This window comes from Tursiops truncatus, chromosome 16, assembly GCF_011762595.2.
Source record: "Tursiops truncatus isolate mTurTru1 chromosome 16, mTurTru1.mat.Y, whole genome shotgun sequence".
Taxonomy (NCBI): Eukaryota; Metazoa; Chordata; class Mammalia; order Artiodactyla; family Delphinidae; genus Tursiops; species Tursiops truncatus.
This window is the reverse complement of record NC_047049.1, coordinates 83,060,910-83,088,465: the sequence shown is the minus strand read 5'-3', so window position 1 is coordinate 83,088,465 and position 27,556 is coordinate 83,060,910. Positions and strand designations below refer to the sequence as shown.

The 27,556-nt window shown below is 42.5% G+C and overlaps 1 protein-coding gene across 1 annotated transcript in view; it reads right to left on the bottom strand.

Annotated features, from left to right (window-relative positions):
* Positions 1–20,460, bottom strand: part of FMN2 (formin 2) — a 316,289-nt gene extending 295,829 nt beyond the window's left edge. Inside the window, exon 1 of the mRNA XM_073793699.1 lies at positions 18,134–20,460. Within this exon, the coding sequence (XP_073649800.1) occupies positions 18,134–19,736 (1,603 nt within the window). The 5' untranslated portion in view covers positions 19,737–20,460. The remainder of the gene's footprint in view (positions 1–18,133) is intronic.
* Between the last annotated feature and the right edge of the window lie 7,096 nt (positions 20,461–27,556).

Here is a 27,556-nt window from a genome sequence, read left to right as displayed (position 1 = left end):
TGATGGAGCGAGCAGAGAGAGATCACATGTTATGTACAGATCATCATACACTGATGACCTCTGCAGGATAAATAAGAAAATAGAGACAGGCCAAGTACAATCGAGTGGAAATTAACATGTCTAGTATCAGATCCACAAGGCTACAAGTTTCACAGTGACTGAAGGGGTCTCAGGAGTATTAACATCTAGAACTTTCTCGAGGAAAGAAGGCCGTCATGTGGTCAAATGGCTGGACGTGTCACAGGAGGTGCAAGGACCCAGATGGGCCCACCCCCAGAGACAACACCACAGCTCACCAAGGGCTCTGCACACGGTCGCAAGCTCCCTGCACCCCAGGCTCAGAGCCCACCAAGCCCACAGCCAGGGCTGGTCCAGACGCTGTCACAGGAAGACACCTGTCCTCAGGCTCCAAACTCCAGGGAAGGAAGGAAGACAAGATATTTTAAACTTAATAAAACTCTACAGACTGGGTACAGATTTGCTGATGGTCTATCTGAGTCCTTAACAGTAAGTGCCTGTAATGTGTCTTCACATCCGTTTTGAAGAAGTTGACTGCTCTGTGTGGTGACCTGGGTCTCATGTGTGATGCATCTTGGTTACCCGACACTGAGAGTATGGAGAATAGCAGTAAAAAACTATGCTCAGCGTCAACTACAATAAAACATCACACAGAGACAGAGCATTCAAAAGTGACTCGGTGTAGAGAGCTCTGACAAGAGTCACTGAACAGTCTACTCAAAATTATATAAATTTAAAGCTCAGTTTTGGCATCCATCAAGGCTTTTTTGGGGGGAAGAGAAAAAAGAAACTATGCAACTTCAGTTGATCAAGGACTGAAATACGACAAGAACAAGCTGAGAAATTTAGTCAAATGAATCTAATAAAATCACCCAAGTAATATCATAGGACATATGTGACAGTGACAACCAACCCCTTTTCAGGACCTATGTTAGATTACGGATGTCTCTGGTAATTTCTTCAAAGATCGTGAAACAAATCAAACTTCAAAGGAAAAAATTATAGAAATGTCAAAAGGAAAAATGCTTTAAAAATTAATTTCTGTCTATTATGTTAAATCAATAAAAGTGAGTCTAATAAATGGCAGCTTTAAAATACCTCTGGCTGAAGAGTTTTTTTACATATTTAAAGCAGCCCCAAATAAAAGGAATGAGACACACAGACCATCGCAGCTGCTCTGAGCTTCTGAAGTCAAACATCACTGACTCTTCTAGTTGGAAGGAAAGTCAGTGGTCAAGTTCAGCCTCTCCAGGTTTGTGGTCACATCAGTAGATCTTCAACCAGCCTCTGAACATCTCCAGTAAATAGTGAAATCGCCCCTCCCAAGACCAGCTGTTCCAAAGCTGGACCCTCTTTGAGGGACGCCTCCCTGACGCTGAATGAATCACACACAGTGTTAGCAAATCTAGCTCCTCTGTCCCAGACACGTTCGATCTTCTTCTTCAACATCAATCTCAGGCTTAAAATCTGTCCTGGTCAATGGAGAGCCATAGAATAATTCTGAGAAGAGCATTAAGAACTCTCCTGGAAAGAAGGGGATGAGTTTTGGTTTTGTTTTTTTTTAAATTTCAGAGGTATATTTTAACAGGGGTTAGTGACTGGAGGATCTGATCTGAGGAGGAAATGCGAGGAACTTGCTAACTTTACACCTCTCAGACTTCTGACTGAGGAGATGCTGTTACCACCCACCAGGCAGGCAATGAACAAGGGAGCAGGGTGGCTTTGGAGGACAGAGAAGCTCAGCGTGGACCGCCTCCCACAGCCCATGTCAAGATTTTTTCAAGGCAACAGGAAATCTGCGTCTGAAATTCACAGAGAGACCTGAACCATGCAGTCATCCACATTCAGGGAAAGGGTTCCCGGGGATGAATGTTCAGATGGACTGAAGCCCAGGGGAAGCAGCATGTACTTAGCAAAGGTCTGGCGGAAGAAGAGGACCAGGAGAAGGTAACAAAAGCCAGCCCAAAACAAAGGAGGCAAACCAGCAGAAGCCGGTAGTGGAAACCAAGGAATGTGGGGTTTTCTGTTTGGATAAAATATACAGTGGTTTAAATGATGTTTTTTGAAGCATTTTTTTAATTAGACATTTTTATTAATGTTGAGTGTGAAACACAACCTACTAAATTAGAATATTAATGACGTTTCTGGATTTTAGGATTATACCTTCCCCAACAGAGCACAGATTCACAAAGACTGATAATATGTAAGCCCAAAAAGAGTCACAGTAATTTCAAAACAATCTACACAATGTACATTATGTTCTATGATTGTTTCAATTATTTTGCTGTAAACAAAGATTAAAGGACTGCCTTTACAATCCCATATGACTATTGTGATATTGTGATTTATAATAAGAAATATGCATTTGGTCTTTGTCCAATTTCTGGCACAGAGCTTCTAAAACCCTTGGCATTTCCTCAAAAATATGATGAGTGAAAAAAGTCAACATCATTGGTTGCCAGCAGTGGGGTAAAGTAGGGAAGCCTGACAGCCAAGGAGCTTGAGGGAACTTTTGGAGGTGATAGATATATTCTGTTTTCTGGTTGAGGTGGAAGGTTATGTAGGGGTTTATACATTTGCCAAGTTTATTAAACTGTACACTGAAAATGGTGCATGTTGTTGTATATAAACTATACATCAATAAAATTTACTTTAGAACTATCTGAGCTTAGGATGATTTCTAGCCTATAATTAGACATCCAAATTTCCAGTAGTTATGTAGGTGAAATAAAGACATTTTTAGATATAAAAGGGCTCAAATATTTGCACGGTGTATTCACCTTCTCTAGTTAAGGTCCTAGAGGATATACTTCAGCAAACAGGGAGAAAACCAAAAAATAGAAACTTACAGGGGTCCAGGGGAAACAGAGGATGTGAAAGGAAGTCCAGGAATGATAGGTGATCAGCAAGATTAGAGAACAACCAATGTAGATTGGAGCAGGGGGCCTGAGTCCTCTGGAAAGGTGGCCTCCAGGGGAAAAAATAAATTGATCTCTTAGAGTTTATAGGGAATATTAAAGATATATTTAAGTCAAAAATTTTGAAGCATCTGAAAAATTCTCCTAGAAAAGCAGGAAAACGAAAAAAAATAATAATAATTGTTAACTCCAGGAAATAGAAAGCATGATATAAGAAAGGACGTTTGAACATAGTATACAATATGACTTTGCAGTGACTACTATTTGCATAGTCCTAAGAATCTAAATATTACTTTTTATTTTATAAAAATCTGTGATCTCTGTTATGGAATTGGGGGCACAGGAGGTAATAAGAGAGGTAGATGTGAGAAAACTAAAACCCCATCTATCGTGATGGGGAGTTGGAAATCGAAAATGGAGATATTTTAGAAATAATTAGGCAAATGCCAAAGAAAACTGCTACATAAGTTGTGAATTGTTGCCTCTGTTGAAAGGGGAGTAATCAAAGGATCAGAAGCGGTAAGACAGGAAACTGCTTTTATTCATGAAAATTAAAGCTAATAAAAAATAGAAAATGTCTTCTAGCTCTAAAAAAATAAAAAATAAAATAAAGAACAAAATAAATAAAACCCTTGGACTTTCCTAAATGATTGGAGCAAAAAAGACGTCTTGATATTCATAACAAGCCCCTTTCAAGTACACTGAGTTTATGTTAATGCAGTGACTTTTGGAAGCACCTAAGGATGGGGGCTGGTTGTCAGGGGAACCAACCCTGTCTTTAGTGTTGGAACCTCAGTCCCACCTCTGACCTCCAGGGAGGAAAGAGGAGCAGAGCTGGAGACTGATTCAATCACCAATGTCCAATGATTTAATCAATCAAGCCTGTGTAAATAAGCCTCCATAAAAACCCAAGGGGACAGGGTTCAGAGAACTTCTGGGTCAGCAAACATGTGGAGATTCAGGGAGAGCGGCACCCAGGTGCTCCGTGCCCTTTCCCCATACCTTGCCCTGTGCATCTCTTCCATCTGACTCTTCCTGAGTTATATCCTTTTATAATAAACTGGTAATCTGGAGAGTGAAATGCTTCTCTGAGTTCTATAAGCTGCTGTAGAGAATTAAACCCAAGGAGGGGGCTGCTGGAACCTATAAGCTGCTCAGTCAGAAGCCCAGGTGACAACCTGGACCTGTGACTGGCATCTGAAGACTGGCAGCCTTGTAGGACTGAGCCCTTAGTCTGAGGGACCTGACACCATCTCCAGGTAAGTAGTGTTATCAGAATTGAGTTGAATTGTAGGATACCCAGCTGGTGTCCCAGAGAACTGCTTGGTGATGTGGGGAAAAAACCCACACATCAGAGTTAGTGTTAGAATTGTAGCTATAAACCACAGAAATGACTAAATAACCTTTAGGTTTAAAAAATATTCATAAGGGAGATCCCATAATACTTACAACTGAAAGACAATGAAAACATTTCTTTACCCCAACAATAACTAGAAACAATTCAAAAGTAAAATACCGTTCCCATTAACAATGAAACATATGAAGCACCCAGAAACTAACTCAGCAAAGAAAACACAAACTCTCCATTAAAAAAAGTACAAAACTCTATTAAAAGGACATAAAAGATGATCTGAATAAATGAAGAGGTCTTCCAGTCTTGGATGACATTATTAAAATAATAGTTCTCAATATAATCTACAAATTTAATAAACTGAGCACCATCAGGACTTTTTAAAAACCTCAACCAAAAAAAAAAACCTCAACCACTTAATTTAAATTTATATAAAAAACTATAAGCCCATCAACGGCTAAGTCCTGATAATGTTCAAACTTTGAAAAAGGGGACACTTCTCCTCCAGGTAATGAGACATATTGCAAAGCACATTTATGACAGCTGTCTGGTACCCACCGAAGACAGAAAAACATCCATGCAAGGAAGAGAACAGACCCTCAGACAGGGTATGGGAATGATCTAAAGATGGCATTAAACATCCATGAGTAAAAATTGTTTAGTAGACGATGCTGAAAACTTTGCTTTGCCATGTGTGTCACACCACACGCTCAAGAGGACTCTGGACAGAGCAGATGTTTAAATGTAGATGGTGAATCAATAACACTATAGAAGGCTGGGGAGGAGAGAGTGTTGGTGACCTGAGCCTAAGAAAGGATTTCTTAAATCAGAAGAAAATAGCACAAACCACAGATGAAAAATAGATCTGATTATGGCAAGATTAAGTACTTCTGTTCAACAAAGGACACAACAAATTTTAAAAAGGGATGAAATGCTAGGGGAAGATATTTATAACATCAAAAATTGATTCTAGGGCTTCCCTGGTGGCACAGTGGTTAAGAATCCGCCTACCAATGCAGGAGACATGGGTTCGATCCCTGGTCCGGGAAGATCTCACACGCCACGGAGCAACTAAGCCCGTGCACCACAACTACTGAGCCTGCACTCTCCAGCCCGTGTGCCACAACTACGGAAGCCCACACACCTACAGCCCATGCTCCACAACAAGAGACCCCACGACAATGAAAAGCCCGCGCATAGCAACGGACACCCAACGCAGCCAAAAACAAATAAATAAGATAAATAAATTTATTTTTTAAAAATTGATTATATATGTCAAAATTTCAACAATTACATAGAACTGAATCCACTCCAAATAGTTTAAATAGCAAGAGACTCACGGCAGCGTATTCCTTGTCTTACAGAGTCCTGGAAGGGCTGAAGACAAAGTAGAGACCACTCACAGAGCCGTGACTGAGAACAAGGCCACCAAAGCAGTGGCCACTCTTCTCTGATCTAAGGCCTGGGTCTCAAGAGCACACTTGGCTCCCAGGTCAGGAGGTTTCCCAGCTGGGCCACCCCTGCTGCCAGCCCAGAACTGGGCTGTGCCCGCCGGGGCCACACCAGGGCCTGTGGGAAGTGGTGCCTGGACACCAGGCCTCTGCTTGGCTTGAAAGAGCAAACAGCAGAGGTCAATCCTGGACCTTGTCGAGGTCTTCCAGACGTGGCACGAATTCATCCAACGTAAACCACATCTAAAACACAACCCACAAGGGACTCTGAGAAACATCACTTTTACAAGAGGCTATAATGTAAGGAAAGAAGACCAGAGGGGGTTTAGCAATGCTCCATCACATCCTCAACACTGGTAATAGAGCCGCATCTGGAATACACAGAGAACCTCTGTGACCAAACAAGAAAAATCAGGAAACCTTATAGAAAAGGTACAAAGATATGAACAGGCAATTGACAGAAGGGTAAACCCAAACAGCTAAAAACACACAAAGTTTTTCTCAAAGGCATTAGCCATCAGATAAATACAAAGTAAAAAGTAAAACAATGACATACCACTTTCTCATTGGATTAGTAAAAATTCAAAAATTAGATAAATGCTGAATTTGCTGTGCTAGCGAGTATAAACTGGGAGAAATATTTTAAAAACTAAACTGGCAGTACCCATACAAATTAAGTAAATTTTCATTTTTTTAACCTAGCAATCTCACTCCTGAATATACATTCCAGAGAAGTTCTCACACAGGACCCGTGTGGGAATACTAATCACAGTGCTGTCTGTGGTGGCATCTAGATGTCCACCCTGGCGGATGCGGAAATCAAAGGTAAGGACCATCCACGGCCACAATACACACCTCCAGGGTCGAGACTCACATACAACAGATATGAACAGTGTCCCTGGGGCTGGACGACCCAGAGGAACTCTCACTCTTTGTAACAGAATAAAGCAGTAAGAAACAACCCACCTGATAAACATTCACCAGGAAAAATCTGTACATTTTTTCCCCAAAAGCTCCCGAGTTAAAAAAAAAAAAAAAAAAAAAGCAAAAGAATGAAGTCTACAATTCGACTGTTTGTATAACAGAAAATTAAAAACACACAGAAATACTACACACTTTACAAAAATACATACAATTTTAAGGATATCAATCAAACACATAAAAGCTGTTCCCCAAAAAAATGCTGTTCCCTGCATCCATGAGGGGAGGTCAGAATAGGAAATGAAAATACAGAAAATAAATCCAAGGACAACGTGAAGAGTTCTGCATGGACTAACAATGCCCTCAGGGTACCAATAAACGCGCACTTCTGTCCTCAAGACCAGGGAGAGAGTGTCAGTAAGACCTAGAACTACTAGGGAGAGTACAAGCTACCTGAAAAAGGACTCGGAACATTCAAGACAGAGGAGGGACAGAGACTAAGCAAGGGGAGAAAAACTGCAGCACAGTAAATAATAATATACAAAAGTGTGTATATAAGAGGGTGTGGAGGAAAGGGAACCCTCCTCCACTGGTAGTGGGAATGTAAACTGTGCAGCCACTATGGAAAACCACTGTGGAGGTTCCTCAAAAAACTAAAAATACAACTACCATATGATCCAGCAATCCCACTCCTGGGCATACATCCCAAGAAAACCATGGTTTGAAAGGATACATGCACCCCAATGTTCATAGCAGCACTATTTACAGCAGCCAAGACATGGAAGCAACCTAAGTGTCCACTGACAGATGAATGGATAAAGAAGATGTGGTATATATACACAATGGAATGTTACTCAACCATTAAAAAGAATGAAATAATGCCATTTGCAGCAACAGGAATGGATCTAGAGATTATACTAAGTAAAGTACAGAGAAAGACAAATATCATATGATAACACGTATATGTGGAAACCAAAAAAAGTGATACAAATGAACTTATTTCCAAAACAGAAATAGACTCACAGACATAGAAAAACAAACTTATGGTTACCAAAGGTGATAGCAGGGGGAGGGGTAAATTAGGAGTTTGAGATTAACACATGTATACTATGATATATAAAACAGATAAACAAAGACCTACAGTATAGCACAGGGAACTGTATTCAGTATCTTGTAATAAACTATAATGGAAAATAATCTGAAAAAGAAAATATATATATGACTGAATCACTTTGCTGTACACCTGAAACTAACACAACATTGTAAATCAACTATAGTTCGATTAAAAAATGGTTAAATAATTTTTTTAAAAAATTTTAAGTATATATATATATATGTAATCATTTATACATAATATGTTGTATTTTTATATATATGTGTAGTGTATATGAACTTTAGGCTCAGGGCAAGAGGGAACCACTGAAATGTTTCTACTCTGGGACTGGCCAGTTCAGCTCTGTATTTTAAATAGTGGACTCTCTTGCCTTGTAGTGAATTACTGGAAAAGAGCCAGACTGAGGACAGGGAGAACGTTTAGAATCTCAATGTTGGATAATCTTTTCTAGGAAATGTAGAGGCAATGGGAATAGAAATTAGAAGACTTATCAAAGAGAAATTTAAGAATAGAGAAAATGGAAGGACTAATTGAGGTCAAGTTCAAGTATGAGAAGGGTGAGAAAACCAAGGGGTGTGGCAAGGCTGGACAGCCAAACCTCGGTTGGGAATCCCAGGAGGCAGGTATTTAGAGGGAGGGAAAAGAGTAGGTACAGTGACCCATTAGACACAGTGACACTCCTAGACCTGTGACAGCTCAATGACGAGCCTGATGCAGAAAGGAGGGGCCAGAGGTGCAGACAGCCGTCCACTGGATCTAGGCGGTGATGAAGCCAGGAGGCCACATGCTCAGCTTTTATTATCCTGAAGCAGATGGTAGTGAAAATGATCTGCGAATTTCGAGTCAAGTGAGGCTCCTTAGAGAAATCATCCAAGTCAGAGATAAAAGGCTTCCAGAATCACCCCTTCACTTACATCACATTTTCAGCCCAGAGACAAATGGCTCTCCACCTAAATCACTGCAGTTCTTATTCAGCCTTATTAGCCCACCAACAATATATTGGATCCAACGGAGTCAACACATTTTTAATTTTTCCAAGAACAAAATAAAGACACATCAAGCCCTATATCCTGAAGTAAACTGCCAGGATACTATCCAAACATTTTACACCCTCAAAGCCGTTTAGCCAAAATAGCACAGCAAGGACAGTGAGAAATAAGTGCTGAACATCCTGGGTAGCTGCAAAATGTAATACCTCCCAAGGAGAAACCACATCCCTCACCTCTCCAAGCAGCAAGTGCTGGTCTATAGCTTTGAAACGTGCTGGGTGGGGGAAATTATCTACAAGTATATGTTTGCAAAAACCATCTCTATTGTTACCCCATTGTTTTTATGACTCTTCTCAAAGATAAGACTTTTATGTTAATAATGAAGAGACTCATGGCTTCCAAAACTTTCCACAGAGTATTCAAATGCATTTGTTTGGAATCCTGAAATAGTTCCTTTCTAGCCTATTTGCTTCTTAATGAGCTTGAACAAGCTGCACTACTTTAAGGCCAATAAAACTTTTTAAAAAGGTAAAATACCTAAAAGCTCTCAAAACGTTTTATCTGTCTAGTCTCTTCAGAAAATTTCATGTCAACGCAAACTTCTAAGTGAAATACCATGCACTCATAAAAGTTATTTAAGTAAGTGTATAAAATAGTATGGAAAATTGAGGACAAAACCAATATATTAAAGTATACTGAAATAATTTATACGAATTAGTACTACTTTTACTGAGAAGTTTAAACTAAAAGGAAAAATGCAAAGCCTATAGCCCATTCAAGAATCGGAGACTCTTATTGTCCTTAGATAATGAATCTAAGGATTTCCTCAATGGATCTGGTGTCACTATTAGAATTTGGAGTGTATTTAGACTCCATACACTCTAAATCCTTGGGTCATAACATCGAACACCACAGCCTTCCCATCTGTAGATTCCATAAAACAGGTCCACCACCCACCATACCCGCAGTCACTACCCTGGTATACAAAAACACAAGGTCCCAAGTGCACATCAGATAACAGCTTTCCAACCAACCCAAATCCCCTTTAGCATCAATTAACAACTGATCAAAACCACCAACGTCTTACCACCAGCTAGTACCGATGCCCAGAGCATCTTTACTCCACAGTAAAAGTGGTTCCTCGGGCTTCCCTGGTGGTGCAGTGGTTGAGAGTCTGCCTGCCGATGCAAGGGACGTGGGTTCGTGTCCCGGTCCGGGAAGATCCCACATGCCGCGGAGCGGCTGGGCCCGTGAGCCATGGCTGCTGAGCCTGCGCGTCCGGAGCCTATGCTCCACAACGGGAGAGGCCACAACAGTGAGAAAAAAGTGGATCCCCCTACATAGGGATTTTCTTCCACTCTAACAGTAAAGTTCTAAATATGCAAAGTATCATTATCTGGAGAAAAGGATAACTCCTGGAACCATCACTCCTATAGAACTGCTGGGATGGATAAGACTTGGAGGAAGCAGCTTCCCACCAGGATTACACTCACTTTTACAACCTGGGAAACCAGGGCACTAAGAGGAGGTAAGAAATTATCGCCACGTTTTACAGGAAACCAGTAGTATACTTAAAAAGGGAGGTCGATGGAAAGACTTCTCAGCCTGCACGCCTGCCGCAGTGCTGCTCTGTGTATAAAGCCACAATTTAAATGACACAGAATTCTTCTCCACACATGTGCACTAGATCATGGGTTGGCCAAAAAGTGCCTTCGGTGTTTAAGTAAAAATAAAAGACACATTTTTCATTTTCACCAAGAACTTTATTGAACAATGTATTCACCTTTTTGTTCCACTACCTTCTGCCATTTTTCTGGCAACTTCATAATTCCACCTTTCCAAAACTTTTTATGTTTTTGAGCAAAGAACCGTTCCAGGTGCCTTTTACAGTCTTCCAGGGAATTGAAATTTTTTCCATTAACAGAATTTTGTAAAGAATTCTTCTTTAAGAAATAAATGGAAATCTGAAGGTGCAGTGTCTGGTGAATACAGCGGATGAATCAGAACTTCCCAGCCAAACTGTAACAGTTTTTGCCTGGTCATCAAAGAAACATGTGGTCTTGCGTTATGCTGATGTAAGATTACACGTTTTCTGTTCAAATTCCGGAAGCTTTTCGTCGAACGCTGCTTTTAGTTGGTCTAATTGGGAGCAGTACTTGTTGGAATTAATCGTCGGCGTTGAGAATTAGCTCATAATAAAGGACTCCCTTCCAATCCCACCATATGCACAACATCACCTTCTTTGGATGAAGACCGGCCTCTGGTGTGGCGGTGGTTCATTTCGCTTGCCCCATGATCTCTTCCATTCCACATTGTTGTACAGCATCCACTTTTCATTGCCCATCACAATTTGTTTTAAAAACAGAACGCTTTCATTACGTTTAAGTAGAGAATCACATGGGGAAATATGGTCAAGAAGGATTTTTTTCCCACTTAACTTCTGTGGACCCAAACATCAAAGCGATTAACATAACCAAGCTGGTACAAATGATTAACGCTCGATTTGGATATTTTGAGGATGTCAGCTATCTCCCGCATGGTATAACGTTGACTGTTCTCAATTAATGTCTCGATTTGATCGCTATCAACTTCAACTGGTCTACCCAACTGTGGAGCATCATCCAGTGAGAAATCTCCAGCACGAAACTTTGCAAACCACTTTCGACATGTTCCATCAGTCACAGCACCTTCTCCATACACTGCACAAATCTTTTTTTTGTGTTTCCATTGCATTTTTACCTTTCTTGAAATAATACAGCATAATATGCCAAAAATGTTGGTTTTTCTTTCATTTTCAATATTAAGATGGCTACACAAAAATTCACCAATTTTGATAACGTTTTTTAAATGCACGCTGACATGACAGCTGTCACATACAATCTAACAAAATTGTTTCGAATGAAGTTAGAGACAACTAAGTGCTACCAGAGCCATCTTATGTAAAAAACCGAATGAACATTTCGGCCAACCCAATACCACCAAGACCCTTCTGCCTGAAGTATAAATAGGAGACCCAGGGAATTCCCTGGTGGTCCAATGGTCACAACACGGGGCTTTCACTGCTGTGGGCCCGCGTTCCATCCCTGGTCAGGAAACTAACATCCTGCAAGCTGTGCAGCAAGGCCAAAAAAAATACTACTACTAATAAAAACTTTTTAAATAAAAAGAAACAAGGTGTAGGGTTTAAGCACTTTTAAGCATAATTTTAAAACACAGCAAAGGCTTAATTTTCTCAAGAAATTATTCTATTCTCCCTGAAAATAAAAAGGACTATTTTTGGCCCGTTGCAGCTCTGGCATAACAGATAATAAAGGCTCCAGTGGGTCCAAGGTACGGTGCACAGAGGAATGGCAGTAATTTTCCCACCCAATGAACGCCTCCAGGTACATCCTTGAAGGGGACGAAGATACAAAGGTTCCCCTCTCTCTCTTCCACAGTGGAGCAGGTATCAAAAGACAACACTTCTCTGGCATGGTCAGCATCCTCTTCTAAGCATCCAATAACTTATCTTTTGTTCTTATCATTCTGATGTTACAATACCTCGATTTACTAACTACCATTTCAAATTGACTAGAAGTTTTATTTTCCATGTATTTATATATTTAATATTTAAAAAGCCTCAGAAAGTTTTCAATCACTAAAATCACAACCAAAACTATCAAGTCACAAGGCAGTACATATTTGTTTCTTCCTAATGGTCCCTTCATTCTAAATTTCATTAACATCAGGTTGTTACTTATAATGCAAAAGCAGGAATGAAGGGAATAATGAAATTTTCCTCTTCTTTCATTACCAACAAAATTTATATTTGGAAGCTTAGAGTTACTGCATTATCATTGCTATGTTAAAATCAATCCACAAAAATCAGAATAGATGTTCTCTCAACACAAATTCTACCAAAGTATCATTCTACCTTCACCACTGAGTCAATCATAACTCAATGAAAATAATTAATTTCTACCACCCAAAAATGTTAGTAACTTTCCAACTTAAATTCTACTAGTTTTAGATAATCAACTCCCCTGTTTGAAGAAAATGGTGAACGAGCTTCATAAAGGCCTCAGTGTGCTCAATGTACACCTGACTGGCACACAGCAGGCGCGGAGTAGGTACTCGCAGAGGATAGACAGGAGCGGGTGATGAATGGACAGAATCAGGTGAGCAGGCAAGGAGAAAGGAAAAGCAGAAGGAAGTGAGAAGGAAGACCTAAAGAATCCCCAAATCCAAGAAGTATACATGATATGATATAGACAGTAAGCACAGAGATGCAGAGACGACCACCAGTCAGGCCCAGCTGGGAAAGATACCAAAGAGGAAATGGGAATTCAATCAGCCTTTTCAGATGCTAAGTCAAGAGAGACAAATTGTGTTACAGGAGAGTGAAAACTGTTAGACAAAGGCACAAAGTCAGCGGAATGAAATGACTGTTCATAGAACAGTAAGCAGATTAACTTGACTAAAGTAGAGAGTTTCTGAAGGAAACCATGGGAGGTGAAGCTGCAAAGCCTCTACCCCACCCCCCTTTAAACACCACCACCTCCCCCTAATCACACAGTCATCCTCCACCATATGCTTTCCTTATCCAAACCCCCAAGCAAACTACAATTTCTGATAAAGTGACAAAAAGGCTTACAATCATTGAAAATGCAAGAAAAGAAAAAAACTGATATATAAACAATTTGCCCAAAAAAATCCTATTGACTAGAAATATTAATTTTCAACAAGTATCGGATTACATCCTTCCCAGTGTTTATACACAATTTCAGAGTTGTTTTGTTTTGATGTGACAAATTTGGTTTGGACCACTTTGAACAATGTAGTCCATTAAGGCAATAAACCAGGACAGACAAGTAAATAGCACCAACTGTGTGCCTTCTATGTACCAGGCAGAGTTGTAGGGGCTTTACATACACTATTTAATCGTAATATTATTAACTTGAAATGATTCCTCCACCTTCATACATATGAGAAAAAATTACTTAAGAGTCACCTAACTGAACAGCCAGCTAGGATACAGATACATCTGGAATACCAGTAGTTAGAGGAACCACAGTTGCATCACCCAAGGTGTGTGCTCAGCACCTTTTTAATGGAATCAGAAGGAAACACTGCTCTAAATGCACCTGCTCAAGTTCATGTACACATGGCTTGTATCCAAATGCCTAAATGCATGAAAAGCCAGGCCAGTGGGGTAAATGACTTCAATCCAAACCACAGCCTTACAGGAACCATGAGAAAGGATGTTTTAGACCAAATTAAAATGATTTGAGAACAGTGCTACCTGTCCCAGCTTATGCTGCCAAATCTGATTCAAATACATGAAGCCCAGTAACGCAAGATATAGGGGAAAAGACGGCATTCTTGTAATCCCCTTTCCTGTCATAGTAACACTGATGCATTACACACAACAGGGGTGATTTCTGACCCTCACTCATTTATTGGTCAATAACTGGACGTCTACACTCTGTCAGATGCTACTGCTGGATATAAGACTGCTCCAGGCTCTAAAAAGTTCACAATCTAATAACTTCACAAGCAGCGTGAGAAAGTCTGCACTCCTAGAGAGGGTCTTCTTTCCACTTTGATATAAAAATCAAGATAACCTTTAGAAAAGCCAAAATGAGAGTCATGCAATCTAAATTTTAAAGCCCACGCCCTTTATTGACTAGCTAGTGCTCCAAAAGCTCACTGACACACTTCATTTTATTTTATTCACATTAACAACAGATTTGGTTTTCTAAGTACAGATCCTAGATGGGCCATTGGCTACTTAATGCCCTGAGGCAAGTTACTTTACCTGCCTGACCATGGTTCGCTCACTGGGAAAACGAAGATAAACAGCTAGACCTCAAGACTATCATAAGGATTTGAGATAATTATGTAATGCACCAACACAGAGCCTGGCATTTAGCAGAGTGCAATAAATATAGCTAACATCATAATCACAGGATTCATAAACCAATAACAAATTGATCACAAAAATCAAATTAGAAGTAATGGGGGGGTGGAGAAGAGACCTAAGACAGCTCTAAGAATCAATAGCTGACGGGAAGGAAAAAGTCAAGAAAACCACACAGATACAAAACCTCAGCAACAGCCAACTGGAGTCACCAGCCTATTACACTTCAACAGCAGTTGAGGGCAACAGCAGTGTTTTCACGGGATGCAACCATGATGGGTCTAAAGATGACATTAAGCCAGTTAAAGCAGATGAACCATTCAGGCCACGTGTTTAAGAAAAAGAAGGATAAGCACATAATTGACTTTGGAAAGACTTCTATCAAAAGTGATTCAGCATCACAAATTTAACATTTCACATGTCTACACTTTAATTAACTGCAAAATTCTATTCACAAGCTTGTGCTGTAAGGAAAGCATGTGCAAAGAAATCTCTTAAATTTCATAGCAATTTTTGCACTAAACACTGAAAAAGATGTTTTTTCAAGCAAATGAACTGTGAAATTTCAGTGTAGTGGCCTAAAACATCATCAGCTCCTTAACAGCTAAAACAAGATAAAGTCTTGGTTCCCAATAAATGTTATTATATCTGCCAAAGAAACAAACATGTGCCATGGAGATCTCTTTTCACTCGAATTTTCTCCCTACATTTGGAAGGCAGTAAAAAGCAAAAAACATCTGTTCCTTCCTGCAGAGCTGACAACCTTCATTCTATGGTTTAAAAATAAAAGCTGTCCATGGAAGTTTAGAGATATAACTATCACCTGCTTCAAAGGCAGCTGGCAATTAATTGATCCAAAGACATGCAAATTAAGGCCAGAAAACAAATTCCCTGAGGACAATGCTAGGGTTCCCCAGGGCTCTAGTAATTTCCAAGACACCCATAAAATAGGAGAGGATGGTAAAGAACCAAATGTAAAGCCAAATGACAAGGAAACAGACAACAGCTGAGGAACAGAGGCCTGTGTCACCCTGGATTCACTCGACCACCGCAGGAAAGCTTCCATGAGAGATGTCTGGAGAAAACCTGCTTCACTCTGACCATCAATCACCCTGCATCCAGCCCAAGAAGGCCACACGTTCAACAATGAAAGGAATTCACCTTATTAATAACAGAAACTTGGAAATCTCCTAAGTGAAGGCCTTAAATTCTATAATATATTTTAACGTTTTTACTCCATATGATGTCTTACAGTGTTGAACACCCAAAAATGAGGAATAAGCAAGAACAGTCAGACTCAAATCAGTAGACTCAGCTCCTATTTTTGGCTCAGCCTCTGAATGAATCACAGTGTGACCTTGGAAAACTTTCACCTCTTTGTTTACCTCCATTTGCCCACCAGTTACAAGATTCGGTTAAACCTACCTTTTTTTTTAAGAAAGTGAGTGAGACAAATATATAGAAACTGCAACACAAATATCCACTGGTCACTGGCCAACTATAGCCAAGCATCACATATAAAGTAGGGAATGCCTCATATGTATCACTTATGTGTGGCATCTAAAATATGACAAAAATGAACTTATCTACAAAACAGAAAGACTCACAGACATAGAGAACATGGTTCTCTGGTTGCCATGGGGGAGGGTGTTGGGGGAGGGATGGAGTGGAAGGTTGGGGTTAGCAGATGTAAGCTATCACAAATAAAATGGATAAATAACAAGGTCCTACTGTATAGCACAGGGAGCTCTATTCAATATCCTGTAATAAACCATAATGGAAAATAATATTAAACATAAAGAATGTATATATGTACATAACTGAGTCACCTTGCTGTACAGCAGAAATTAACATAACATTGAAAATCGACTGAACTTCAATAAAAATATATATATAAATAAATAAATAAAGTGGGTGATGCCCATATTAAAGCAACTAACTCTGCACAGTAAAAAATCCTGCTTGGAGATGTCAACAAAAAAACCCAGGTACCTCTTGAACAGGAATCCTGTAAGAGTCCCAATTTCAAGTTTGGAAATACTTAGCAAATTTAAATGAAATGCTAGCTCCAAAAATACCCTTTTTTTTTTTTCCTTAATGGAAACAAAACTTCAACCTATTTAGGGTCCTACGATCTTCAGGACTCTGACCAATTCTCCTATGAATTCCTGTCTCCTCATCCCTTGCCAGGAGGTAAGTCACTGCACACTTGATGCACCCAGAGTACTACATCTCTATGTGCACTTGTCAGTGAGGCTTGTAAAGGCAGAGACATGATTTAATGATCTTTATATCACCTAGCATCTAACACACTGCTTGGCATAACATGGCTGCCCCGTACACATAGATATATATATTTGTTAAATGAAGGAAATGAATATATTTGAAATTCTAAAGCAGAACAACCATTAATAGTAATGAATGATCATCTTAATTTTGGTGATATTTTCATTTCTAGAAAAATAATATATAAAATGAGTGTCACCTAGATAAGGAGGACATACTGAATTTCTTAACAACATTAAATTCACAAAAGTTAACTAAAGAACTTTCCGATCCTCTTCCTTCAAAATCAGTCTTTTGGACGTTTTTATGTTTCTTTTTTGTTTTGTTTTGTTTTATTTACAATTTATCTAACGGATATTAGACTATAAATATTCCTTTAACTTAACCTACGTGATATCGGGAAGGGAGAAGTAAAAGAGGGACAGCAAGCATGTAAAATGAATCAAAGAGGCTACTCTGAAGTGTAAGAATCTATAAACGTAAAATAAAAGATAGCCCATGGATGAAATTTAAAATGTGGCCAATACAAGTAAGTACGAAACATGAACAGCGTTTACCTAACTAACAAGCATCCATGCTCTGGAGAAACATCATCTACTGTTTCATAGATACCCTATTTATTAAAGCCACAGAACCTAAGATTTTAAGCTTTTCAAATTACATTTGAAATTTTTAATCATTCAAATACTTATCACTACCTACCGGGACTTGCATGAATTCTCATTTTCCCCTGCTCCTTAAATTCTTACACTCAATTATTTCATTTAAAAATTAAGAGAAGTTAGTAAACATGAAACAAGCTGACACTCTACCAGCGGGCACTTAAGGAAAGGCGTGGGACCTACGCAAGGATAAACTCATCGCACTGCTCCACATTTTCCGCCGTGAGCCGACCGTTCAGCCGGCTTTGCCAAGTCCGTACGGACGCTGGAAAGGTACCAGTAGTAGCGTCCCGGGTGCTTTTGGCCTGCTCACCATCACTGTCTCCAGGCTGGGCCATGAAGCGAAATGTAAATGATGCCTAATATTCTAGATCACTATGCATTAATTTCCTGAAAGTATGCATCAGATTTGGTTGCGTCAGCAACCAGAAGTGACCACCTAAGTTCACTACGGCGTCCACGCCGATCGCTGAGAAACTACGTGTCACATGCGTGCACATGGGCGTGTACCTCAGAGCAGTCCTAGAATAGATGATGTGTCAGAGGACCGTGAACAATCTCGTTATTTTTAATGCTGTGGGAGGAGGAAGGAAAGAGAATGATGGCTTTGCAAACGGTGCCCAAAAAGGAGCCGATCTGCCTGGCGTGACCCGGGATATTTTGGAGAAGTGGACAGAGCGGCCCTTGCTCCCGATGCCTTAGGACAGAAGCGCCTAAGCTGCTCCCTTTAAGACCCTGTGTACAAACGGAAACGTCTCCGAGGGGCAGGCGCCCTGGGCCCCGAGCCCGGCGCTCACCTGCGAACACGTCCTGAAGACCGCCCGCCCCGCGCTGCGCCAGGTGCGCCGAGACCCCCGCCCCGGGCGCTCTGCCCAGCTCCGCGGTCCAGTCGGCCGAGCGGCTGCGGCCCGCGCGGGGTTTCCTGGCCGGGGCGGCGGCAGCGGCGGCGGGGGCCGCGGCGGCTCCGGACCCCCGGTCCAGGGAGGACTCCGGCCGTCTCTGGACCCGGGGGCTCTGGCTGGGGGACGGGGCCGGGGAGGGCCCGGGAGAGCTGAGCTGCCGGGTGGTGGTCCTGACGTAGCAGGGCGCCAGGAGCGGGCGGGCCCGGGAGCAGCGCGGGCTGCGCGCCGGGCTGCAGGGCGGGGAGGCGGCCGCGGGGACGCTGGGCCTCGGCGCGCCCTCCTCGCGCGTCGCCCCCGGCCTGCGCGGAGCCTCTCCCGCCGCCGGGCCCCACTCCGCCCCCGGAGAGCCTCTAGGCGCGTCCTCGAAAGCGTCCTCCTCGCCTTCCTCGTCCGTGTCCGCGGCCCCTCGCTCCCCGGGAGCCGACCCGGGAGATGGCAAGGCGGCGGCCGAGGGCTGTTCTGCAGCCGGGGGCCGGTCGGGGCGTGCGGACGGCGCCGCCTCGGCGCCTGGGCCCGGCGGGGGTCGGTCCAGGCCCGGCAGGGCCCCGGGCGGGGGGGCAGCGGAGGGGGGCGACGCCGGGGGCGACTCGGGGCTCAGGGACTGCTGCTGCTGCTGCATCTGCTGGAGACGGATCGCCTGCTGGATGTCCGAGAGCAAGTCCTCCTGCTCCGCGGCCGAGTGAAAGCTGTAGAGGTCTGTGTCTGAGCCCGAGCTAGTCCTTTGTCCATCCTGCACCCCCGCCGCAGTCTCCGAATCCTCGGCCACTGCCGGGCTCCCGACCCCGGCGGAGCCAGGGCCCCGGGGCCGCGTCACCTCGGAAGGGTCGGCACACTCCGTATCGGAGAGGCCCGTCTCGTCGGCCGAGAGGCTGAGGTCCGGGATTTTGGTGACCAGGGAGTGGGCGCTGTCCAGCTCGCCGGCCTGCAGGGCCTGGGAGTCCAGCACATCCTCACGGGAGCCGCCAGCACCTCTGCCCTTGGACAGGGTCTTCCGAATGCGCAGGTTGGAAAAGACCGAGGCCCTGGGGTCCGACCGGCTCTTCTTCCTGCCCGGCTCCCCACCGCCGCCCCCCTTGCCGTGCCGGCCCGGCGCCTTCTTGCCCCCGCCCGCCTTCTTTGTGCCCTCGGCCTCGCGGAGCCCGGCGGCGTCCTCGCTGCCGCCGCCGCCGCCTCCGTGCGGGGCATCGCCCGCACTCCTCTTCGGCTTCGCGTCCTGGTTCCCCATGCTACTGCCGCCGCCGCCGCCGTCGCCGCGGGCATTCAGGCCATGCCAGCTCCTCGGCCCGGCCGCGCTGGGATCCCGAGGATTCAGGCGGCGAGCGAGCTGCTGAGAAGAGGGAGGCCGGCCACGCACCTGCCGCGCTTCGCAGAACGCGCCGCGGCTGCGCCCGCCCGCGCGGACGGAACGCGCTCACGCAGCGCCGCCAATGGCCGCGCGGAACGCACAAGGCCCCGCCCCTGTTCGCTTTCAGCACCGCCCCCGGCCCTTCGGCCCCGCCCCCCACCGCTGAAGCGCCAGGAGCGCCTCTGGGTCTGAGGACCTCAGTATACGCCGCCGGAATCCAATGCCTGGTCCCTGCTGAAGGGCTTGGCAGCTGGAAGATCCACGCTGAACAAAAAAGGAAAAAATTTAAAGGGGAAAAAGGAAAGCCACATTCCAGTTCAGAGGTACGGTAATCTCAAGGCCACATACACTACCCCCTCCAACCTGCGTGCAGAAGCATGGCTCTTTAATAAATACTGGTCGAATGGATTGGTCTTTTCTTCAATAACTGATCATCTTAAACACCGTTAATGTGCTTGACATATGGTTTAGGAAAGGTTACTACACACAGTGCTGCTTTTATGTTCGTGCAGACCTTGCATCTCCATGAGAGAACATCAGCGGTCATCTCAAAATTTCATTTTTCAAACTTTTTTTTTTGACAAAATGGCGAGGTGGGGGGCGGGAATCAGAAAATACTGAGATTAGACTTCATTAAATGCTAATCTCTAAATTTCTATGCGCTTACCATATAAACCAAATAGCATTTATATTCAAAAAGGGTGCATATACTTTAACTCCCAGGAGGTCAAACTCATCAATATTTAACATGTGCCTATTGTTGCCGCCTACAAAAAAGAAAAAGACAAAAAAGAAACACCCTTGGCACAAACACAAGAAATCACATGTTATGCGGAAAACCACCACTCTCCCAAGACAAACTGTGTCCTTGCCTTGACTATAAAAGTTTGCAACAGTTCACTGTCTGGGGGAGAAAAAATTGCTGCCCCAAAATGTGTCTCTTTGGCATTAGGATTAAGTTAGGCTGATTATTTTTAAGAAACAGAAGACTAAGGAAGTCTTTCTTTTTACTTCCACTTAGCTGCCTAAAGAATTCACATATTAGAGCTGAAAAGAGTTATCGTCAGAGATACCCGCCAGGAAAAAGCGCTGGGCCCAGAGATCTGATCTACTCTCTGCTGGTCCAGCAAATGCTCCTTTACAAAACAGTTCCTTTCCTACCTCCATATGAATTGCCTTCCTCCCCTTTGAAGTCCCAAACCATTACCCACAACATCCTCTGTTGCCTTTAACTGAAGACAGTATTTAAGGTGAGGGTTTTGGCCATTTTGGCCATGATTCTGTCTTCCTGGGTCTCTCCCATGTAGACATGTTATCAAACTTTTGTGTGATTTTCTCCTGCTAATCCGTCTCATGTCAATTTAATTCTTAGACAGCCAGAAGAACCTAGAAGGGTAGAGAAAAACTTCTTCCTCTCTGATAACTGTTACAGAGTTTCTTAATATTCTGCTTCAATATTAATATAAAAATTTTCCTCACTGTAAATCGTCATTATTTTAATTACTTAGGAAATTTAGTTACCTATATTTAAAAGAGATTTTTCAACATCATTGGTATCTAAAGAAGCTCCAAGCAGTAAATTAAAATAAGGGTTAAGTGGCATTACTCAATAACATTACAAATACTTAAATTAGAAGTTAATTGTTAATCACTTTGAAAATAGGTATACCTAGCTAACATGTTAGTATTTCTAAAGTAAGCCCAAAGGAGGAAAAAGTACTACATACTACATGATGCATTTTAAATGCCACAAGCAAACGTTCCTTTGCATATTGTGAACCAATATTTTAAACCTCCCTCCTTAACCATTTTATCAAAAAAAAAACTTTTTTAAGATCCTATAATTCTTTGACGTAAAAGCTTCACACAGCAATAATTACTAACTGCTTTCTAATTGGTCTCTTAAAAATAGATGATAACTTCAGGACAAGTGGTCAGTTATCCTCAGGTGGCCCTGTTGAGCAAATAACTCTGAGAAATCAACTCTAATAACTTTGCCAGGGTACTGTCCCAGTCTCTGAGCAATTCCTGAGGACTTGAAAAGGCTTTGTTTCAGGTCTTTCACAAGACTGCTCTCTCCCAGAATCCAGGCTCCTCAGAGGGCACAATTTGCCTGAGGCTGTAAGAATTTTCTGCTTCTCTGAGGACTGAGATACATGGATCTTTTATTTTTGCTTTTTCTTTAACAAGACATCTTTGATTCTGAACTATTTGTTTCCTTACTATTTTTTCTGAGATATATTCTACAAGTTCTGAAGACAAAAAAAAGAGAAGGAGAGAGGAAGACAAAGAGGAAAGAAGAAAGAGAGGGAAATTGAGAGAGAAGACTGCTGATTTTTTCGCATCCTTTGAATGTGAAACAACAGATGACCGTTGTGTAGCAGGTCACAGATGACAAAGCTCTATTACATGCAAAGGCCTATTTGAAACTCACAAGTGTGCTAAGTAGGTAGGTACTTTCAATCCAATTTAATTAATAAACAAACTCAGACTATGAGATTTTTCCTAGGTCACATAGAAGCAAAGGCAATACTTGAACCTACAAATTTAGATCCCAAGTTCTTTATAACAAGCAACACCACATAGTTTATGTTTCCAGGGACTGGAAGAAATGAAAACACTGCTTTTGTTCTTCTGTCATAAGGGATCTCCTACAAAGCTAAAGAGGTTTGTAAAGGATATTGGCCTTTCTACCTGAAAGGGATCATTCAGGGACTCTTAAGTAAGCTGTCATCAACCATTCAGAATGAACTATAGAAAGCCCACTCTGAGCGTCTCAGCCCACAGTGTTCCTAGTTCAAGGGCAAGAAGCGACAAAAAGCATTCTAAAAATAGAGCCCAGGAGAAATTAAGGTTGAGGAAGCCAATCCTTAGCCTTAGAGTAGCATTCTTCAGTAGAAACATAATGCGAGCCTTATGGGTAATCTTTAATTTTCTAGTAGCCACATTAAGAAGGTAAAAAGAGGGACTTCCCTGGTGGCCCAGTGCTTAAGATTCAGCACTTTCACTGTGTGTGGCCTGGGTTCAATCCCTGTTCCAGGAACTAAGATCCTGCAAGCTGTGTGGCACGGCCAAAAAAAACGAAACGTAAAAAGAAGTGGATGAAATTAGCTTTAATAATATATTTTCTTTAACACAAAATATCCAAAATAGTTCAGGAAAAAAATCAATAAAAATTACTAAGGAGATATTTTACATACTTTTTTTCACACTAAGTCTTTAAGTCCCAGCATCAATTCCAATTTGAGGCAAACCCCCAGTCCTGAAGCACAGCCTAGAGTCTGGACTTGCGGGTCTACATCTGACTCTGGTATCATTTTGTCCAGGACCACGTGCTCATCCCTCTGCCTGCTTTTCTTTTACAGCCCATACAACACCGGCAACACCATGAAGACGCAATGAGCAAATTGCCTAAGAATTCCTAACGTGAAAGGCCTCTAGGAAGTGTGTCCAGATATTTGGCTTTGCAAAATGTATTGATTTCTAATTTAATTGCATTGTGGTTGGAGGACACACTTTTTGTATTTCTATCCTTTGTTTTAGGGCCCAACATATGCCTATGTCCTGGAGAATGTTCCATGTGTCCTTAAATGTATCTCCTTTAATATCTTAGATGCCGTTGTAGAAGCTCCCACCTGGACTACAAATGATCTATTGCAGTAAATAACCACTTACCTCTATTGCCATCTCTGTTCTCATGAAATCCAGCCTAACTCTCCGGTATGAACGATGTGTGTCCAGTAGACATTGCATTTTCTTTCTGGTCCAAAAAATAAACATGACAGCCCGTTGGGTAAATTCATCATGAGCATCTGGAGTGGCATTCCAAAAGTAACTTTCCAAGACCTGTTCATCCTATGAACCAAGGGAGGTAAAATACTGCCTTTATGTGTATTATACTTATTCCATAATCTGGAAATTTTCACTGTTAAGTATGTCGGTGTCTGACAAGTGGTGCAAATTAATGCTTGACCACATTCCTTATCTGGTGGAGGGTTCAAAGTTCTAGAATCTAAAGAAAGATCCAACCTGGACCCCAAGACTGCCAGCATCTGTGACCCTCAAGGGCAGAGGCATTTTGTTTCCTATAAAGGAAAGTACTTCCCTGAGTGACACCGGGTGAGGAAAGTCACTTTGAAGGCAAAAAAGACATTGGCAGTTTCCACAGAATCAAGTTTGTGAGTTGAGATTTACACCGGCACCTTGTTAGTAAAATTGTGTTGGCTTCTGCTTGAAGATTCATTGATTCTCTGCCCTTATAGCTTTTGTTCAAGACCATATTTTGGAGCAGAGGTGCTTCTGCAGCACAGGTGCAGTCAAGTTTTTTCAAACCCCTGTGCTATTAATCACCAATCCTGATAATGTTTGGTTTGGTTTTCTTTTGCTGACTTAAAAAAAAAAAGACCCAGCATCAATTTTTCACTAACAGCCACATCTCAGTTCAGACCAGCTGCACTCACTTGTACAGCAGCCATGTGCAGTGAATGGCTGCTCTTTCTGGACAAGGCCTTACCTTTGATTTCTCAGAGCTTCTGGAGCAACGCTGAGAACTTGGGAAGGCTGATCCAAACTGTGTTACTTGGTTGTTCAGAACAGTATTAGGTATTTGGATGGACTTAAAATGTCCTGTAGGTATTAAAGCTCTATATGTTTTCACATGTAAGCATAACATTTCTTATTTAACACACTGTAGGAAAAAAATTTACCATCTTTTTTTAACCATTCAGTTTATTAGGGATTTAAAAGCGGTTAAGTCCTTGCTCTGGACACAGCTATCAGGACACTAAAGAATTCATAGGACAGGAAGGCCCGTGGGAACAGATTCCAGTATAAATGTGGACATGGAAACAGACAGAACAAAGAATGTTGCTCATCAGCCCTTTCATAAGGGTTTAAGTCCTAATGCACCGCAGGCGGTGTGCCCTGAGGGGAATTCAGGATGGAAAAAACAGGAAGCATCCTGTGCTTTTGGATATATGGGCCCCTAGGTAGTGAAGAGGCATAGCCAGGGAAGAATTTCAATGGTCCCAGATTCTCGCATCTTCCCATACATAGAAAAGCACTAAAATCATTAACTTGAGATATTTGTGATTAGTCAAGCCAGTCTTTTACTAATGCTTGACTACATGTACTTCCTCACCAAAAAAATTCATATCTAAACTGGTCCCTTCCCCACCTCTTCAGAGCTACTGAGAGGCGTCTCCCAGGCTCAAGTCCTCAGTAAGGCCCCAGAATAAAATCGAAATCCACTGTTCTCTTGTTGTGCGTTTTTTTCAGTCAACAGACAAGAGAGGAAATAATATTCCAGAGAGCACTCTAGTTTTAATAATGTTTTCTCTGCCTTAACTACTAAAATAAGAGCTGCCCACAAAAATTAGACCAAACCATGAATGTTCATTAAGTCAAGACTCCACAAATAGCATGCATACACGTTTTTTCCCTAATAAACATTAGTTTCTCGGAGCAGTCCAGAAGATGAGATTAATATTGATTTAAATCACTCTGCTCCCTAAAATCTTCACTATATATATATATTTTTTTAAAGATGTTGTTACGTTGAACTTTAAGTGACAGAATTTTCTCCTAGATTTTGAGTCAATCTGGTTAATTATCATAATATAGGAAAAAGCCAAAAAAAGTAGAGAAATGTTTCCATTTCCGGACAATGGTTTGACTGCTCATGACAAAACTTTGCACTTCCACACAGAAACTCAGGGCACTTCTTCTGACACGAAATGAATCCAAAGCACTTTTGAAACTGACGTCTCTCAGGTAATTTACATTCACTAGCATGTGGCTACTTGTCTTTTTTTTGTTTCAACACAAAGGAGAGGTTTCTTCTAGGAGCTTTGCATCAGCTTCCTTTTCCTAGGGGAGCGGGTAAAGGCTGGGGCGAGATTTGATTCCTTTCACCTGTGTTAGAGCCTTAGCTATACAAACTTGACCTCACAGTGCTCTCAGGGGAAGGGGAAATTTTTACCCTTGACAACATACCTCGTTTTTCTTGTAATAGTCCAGAAATGACTGTCATCAGAGTTTCAGGGCGAAGTGACTGCATTACTAGCTTACTGTGAATTAATTTATGAGTATCTATCTCAACACTCTAAACCCTTCCTACCTCAGGGATTAGAGAGGCAGGGAAAAAAAAGGGATTGAGGGCTTCCCTGGTGGCGCAGTGGTTGAGAGTCCGCCTGCCGATGCAGGGGATACGGGTTCGTGCCCCAGTTTGGGAAGATCCCACATACCGCGGAGCGGCTGGGCCCGTGAGCCATGGCCGCTGGGCCTGCGCGTCCGGAGTCTGTGCTCCGCAACGGGAGAGGCCGCAACAGTGAGAGGCCCGCGTACCGCAAAAAAAAAAAAAAAGAAAAGAAAAGGGATTAGGAAGTCTGCCTTTCCTTGCCCGCGTATTAAAAACCGCCGGAGCTCTTCCGTGCGTGTGTCTCTTCTTGTCTTCTAGAAACTTCCTAGCCTGGGAACCGTTTTTACGCATTTCTTCCTCAGCCCCAGAAAAACTCCTGGGACTTCATTTAAGGCGGATGCATATATACAGATTAAAAATGACAACAAAAATTCAAATAGCATTTGAAAAGTTCAGTGGTTCCTTTCACAATTTACACTGGCCCTTCTTGGGACTCTGTGGGTCTGTTGCATCTGAGGAGTCCGGGAAGAAAGGCCAGGGTGTGCCAGCTTGTCCCCATATAGCCCACAGCTTTACTGGCCTCAGGGAGGTTGGATGGAGCGCGTCCTCCTGAGCCAAGCTCAGCTGCAGATGGAAGCCGGACGAGAGCAGCTCGGCTCCCGTGCACCCCCAGCCTGCTGGTCTCCAAAATGGATTAACCCCACAAAGCGGCAGCTCCTTCGATATTCAAGGAGCTTGTGAGCGGTGGGGAAGGCATTACTTGAAGCCTGACCTGTCTTACTGCTGATTTTAACAGACTTGCTCCCTGCCCTCAAGGAACTTACAATGTAACAGGTGAGGCAAGACAGACACTGAACGAGCCAATAAACTACCTAATTACAAATTGTGATGCCTGCGAACTTGGAGGTTAGGAACAGGTGCTTTGTCTACGAATGGGAATAACCTGCTTTAAAGTGGGAGGTCAGGGAAGGCCTCTCCAGGAGCCTGATACCCATGATGAGAGATGGAGCTGGAGAAGGATTCAGGCAGGCAAAACGTGTGAGAAAAGTATTTGGGTAGAGGAAAGAGTGTGAATCAGGGTGAGTAGGCCACGCAGTTTACTGGTAACAGCAACTGGTGAGGTGTTTCAGTGCCTCAGAATCTATGACCCTACTTTCAGGGCATCTGAGTTCCTGGGACGTCTCTGAACATTTTTAATTTCCATATACCACCTGTTTTCAATATAACAGAATGGAGTATAAATCATGTAATACCTTTTAAGAATCATCTGATCCCTGCAATTATTTATGTTGCTAGGGTATGAGGCAAGGGACCATATGAAATGGGGGAGCAAAGATTAGTGGACCCAACTTGGGGATACCTGCAAACTGACTCTCTCACCATTCCGATAGGTATCCAGCCTCTGTCCTTTTTCTGTCCCTAAAACCACTGGAAAAGACCTATTTTAACCATCTCCTACTTCCACCCTCACCATTCTACCATAATAAATTAAACCCCCCCCTCCTTTTTTTAATGCTACTTGTTCAAAGTAGCTTCAGTCTGTAGGGAGCATTGGCCTTAG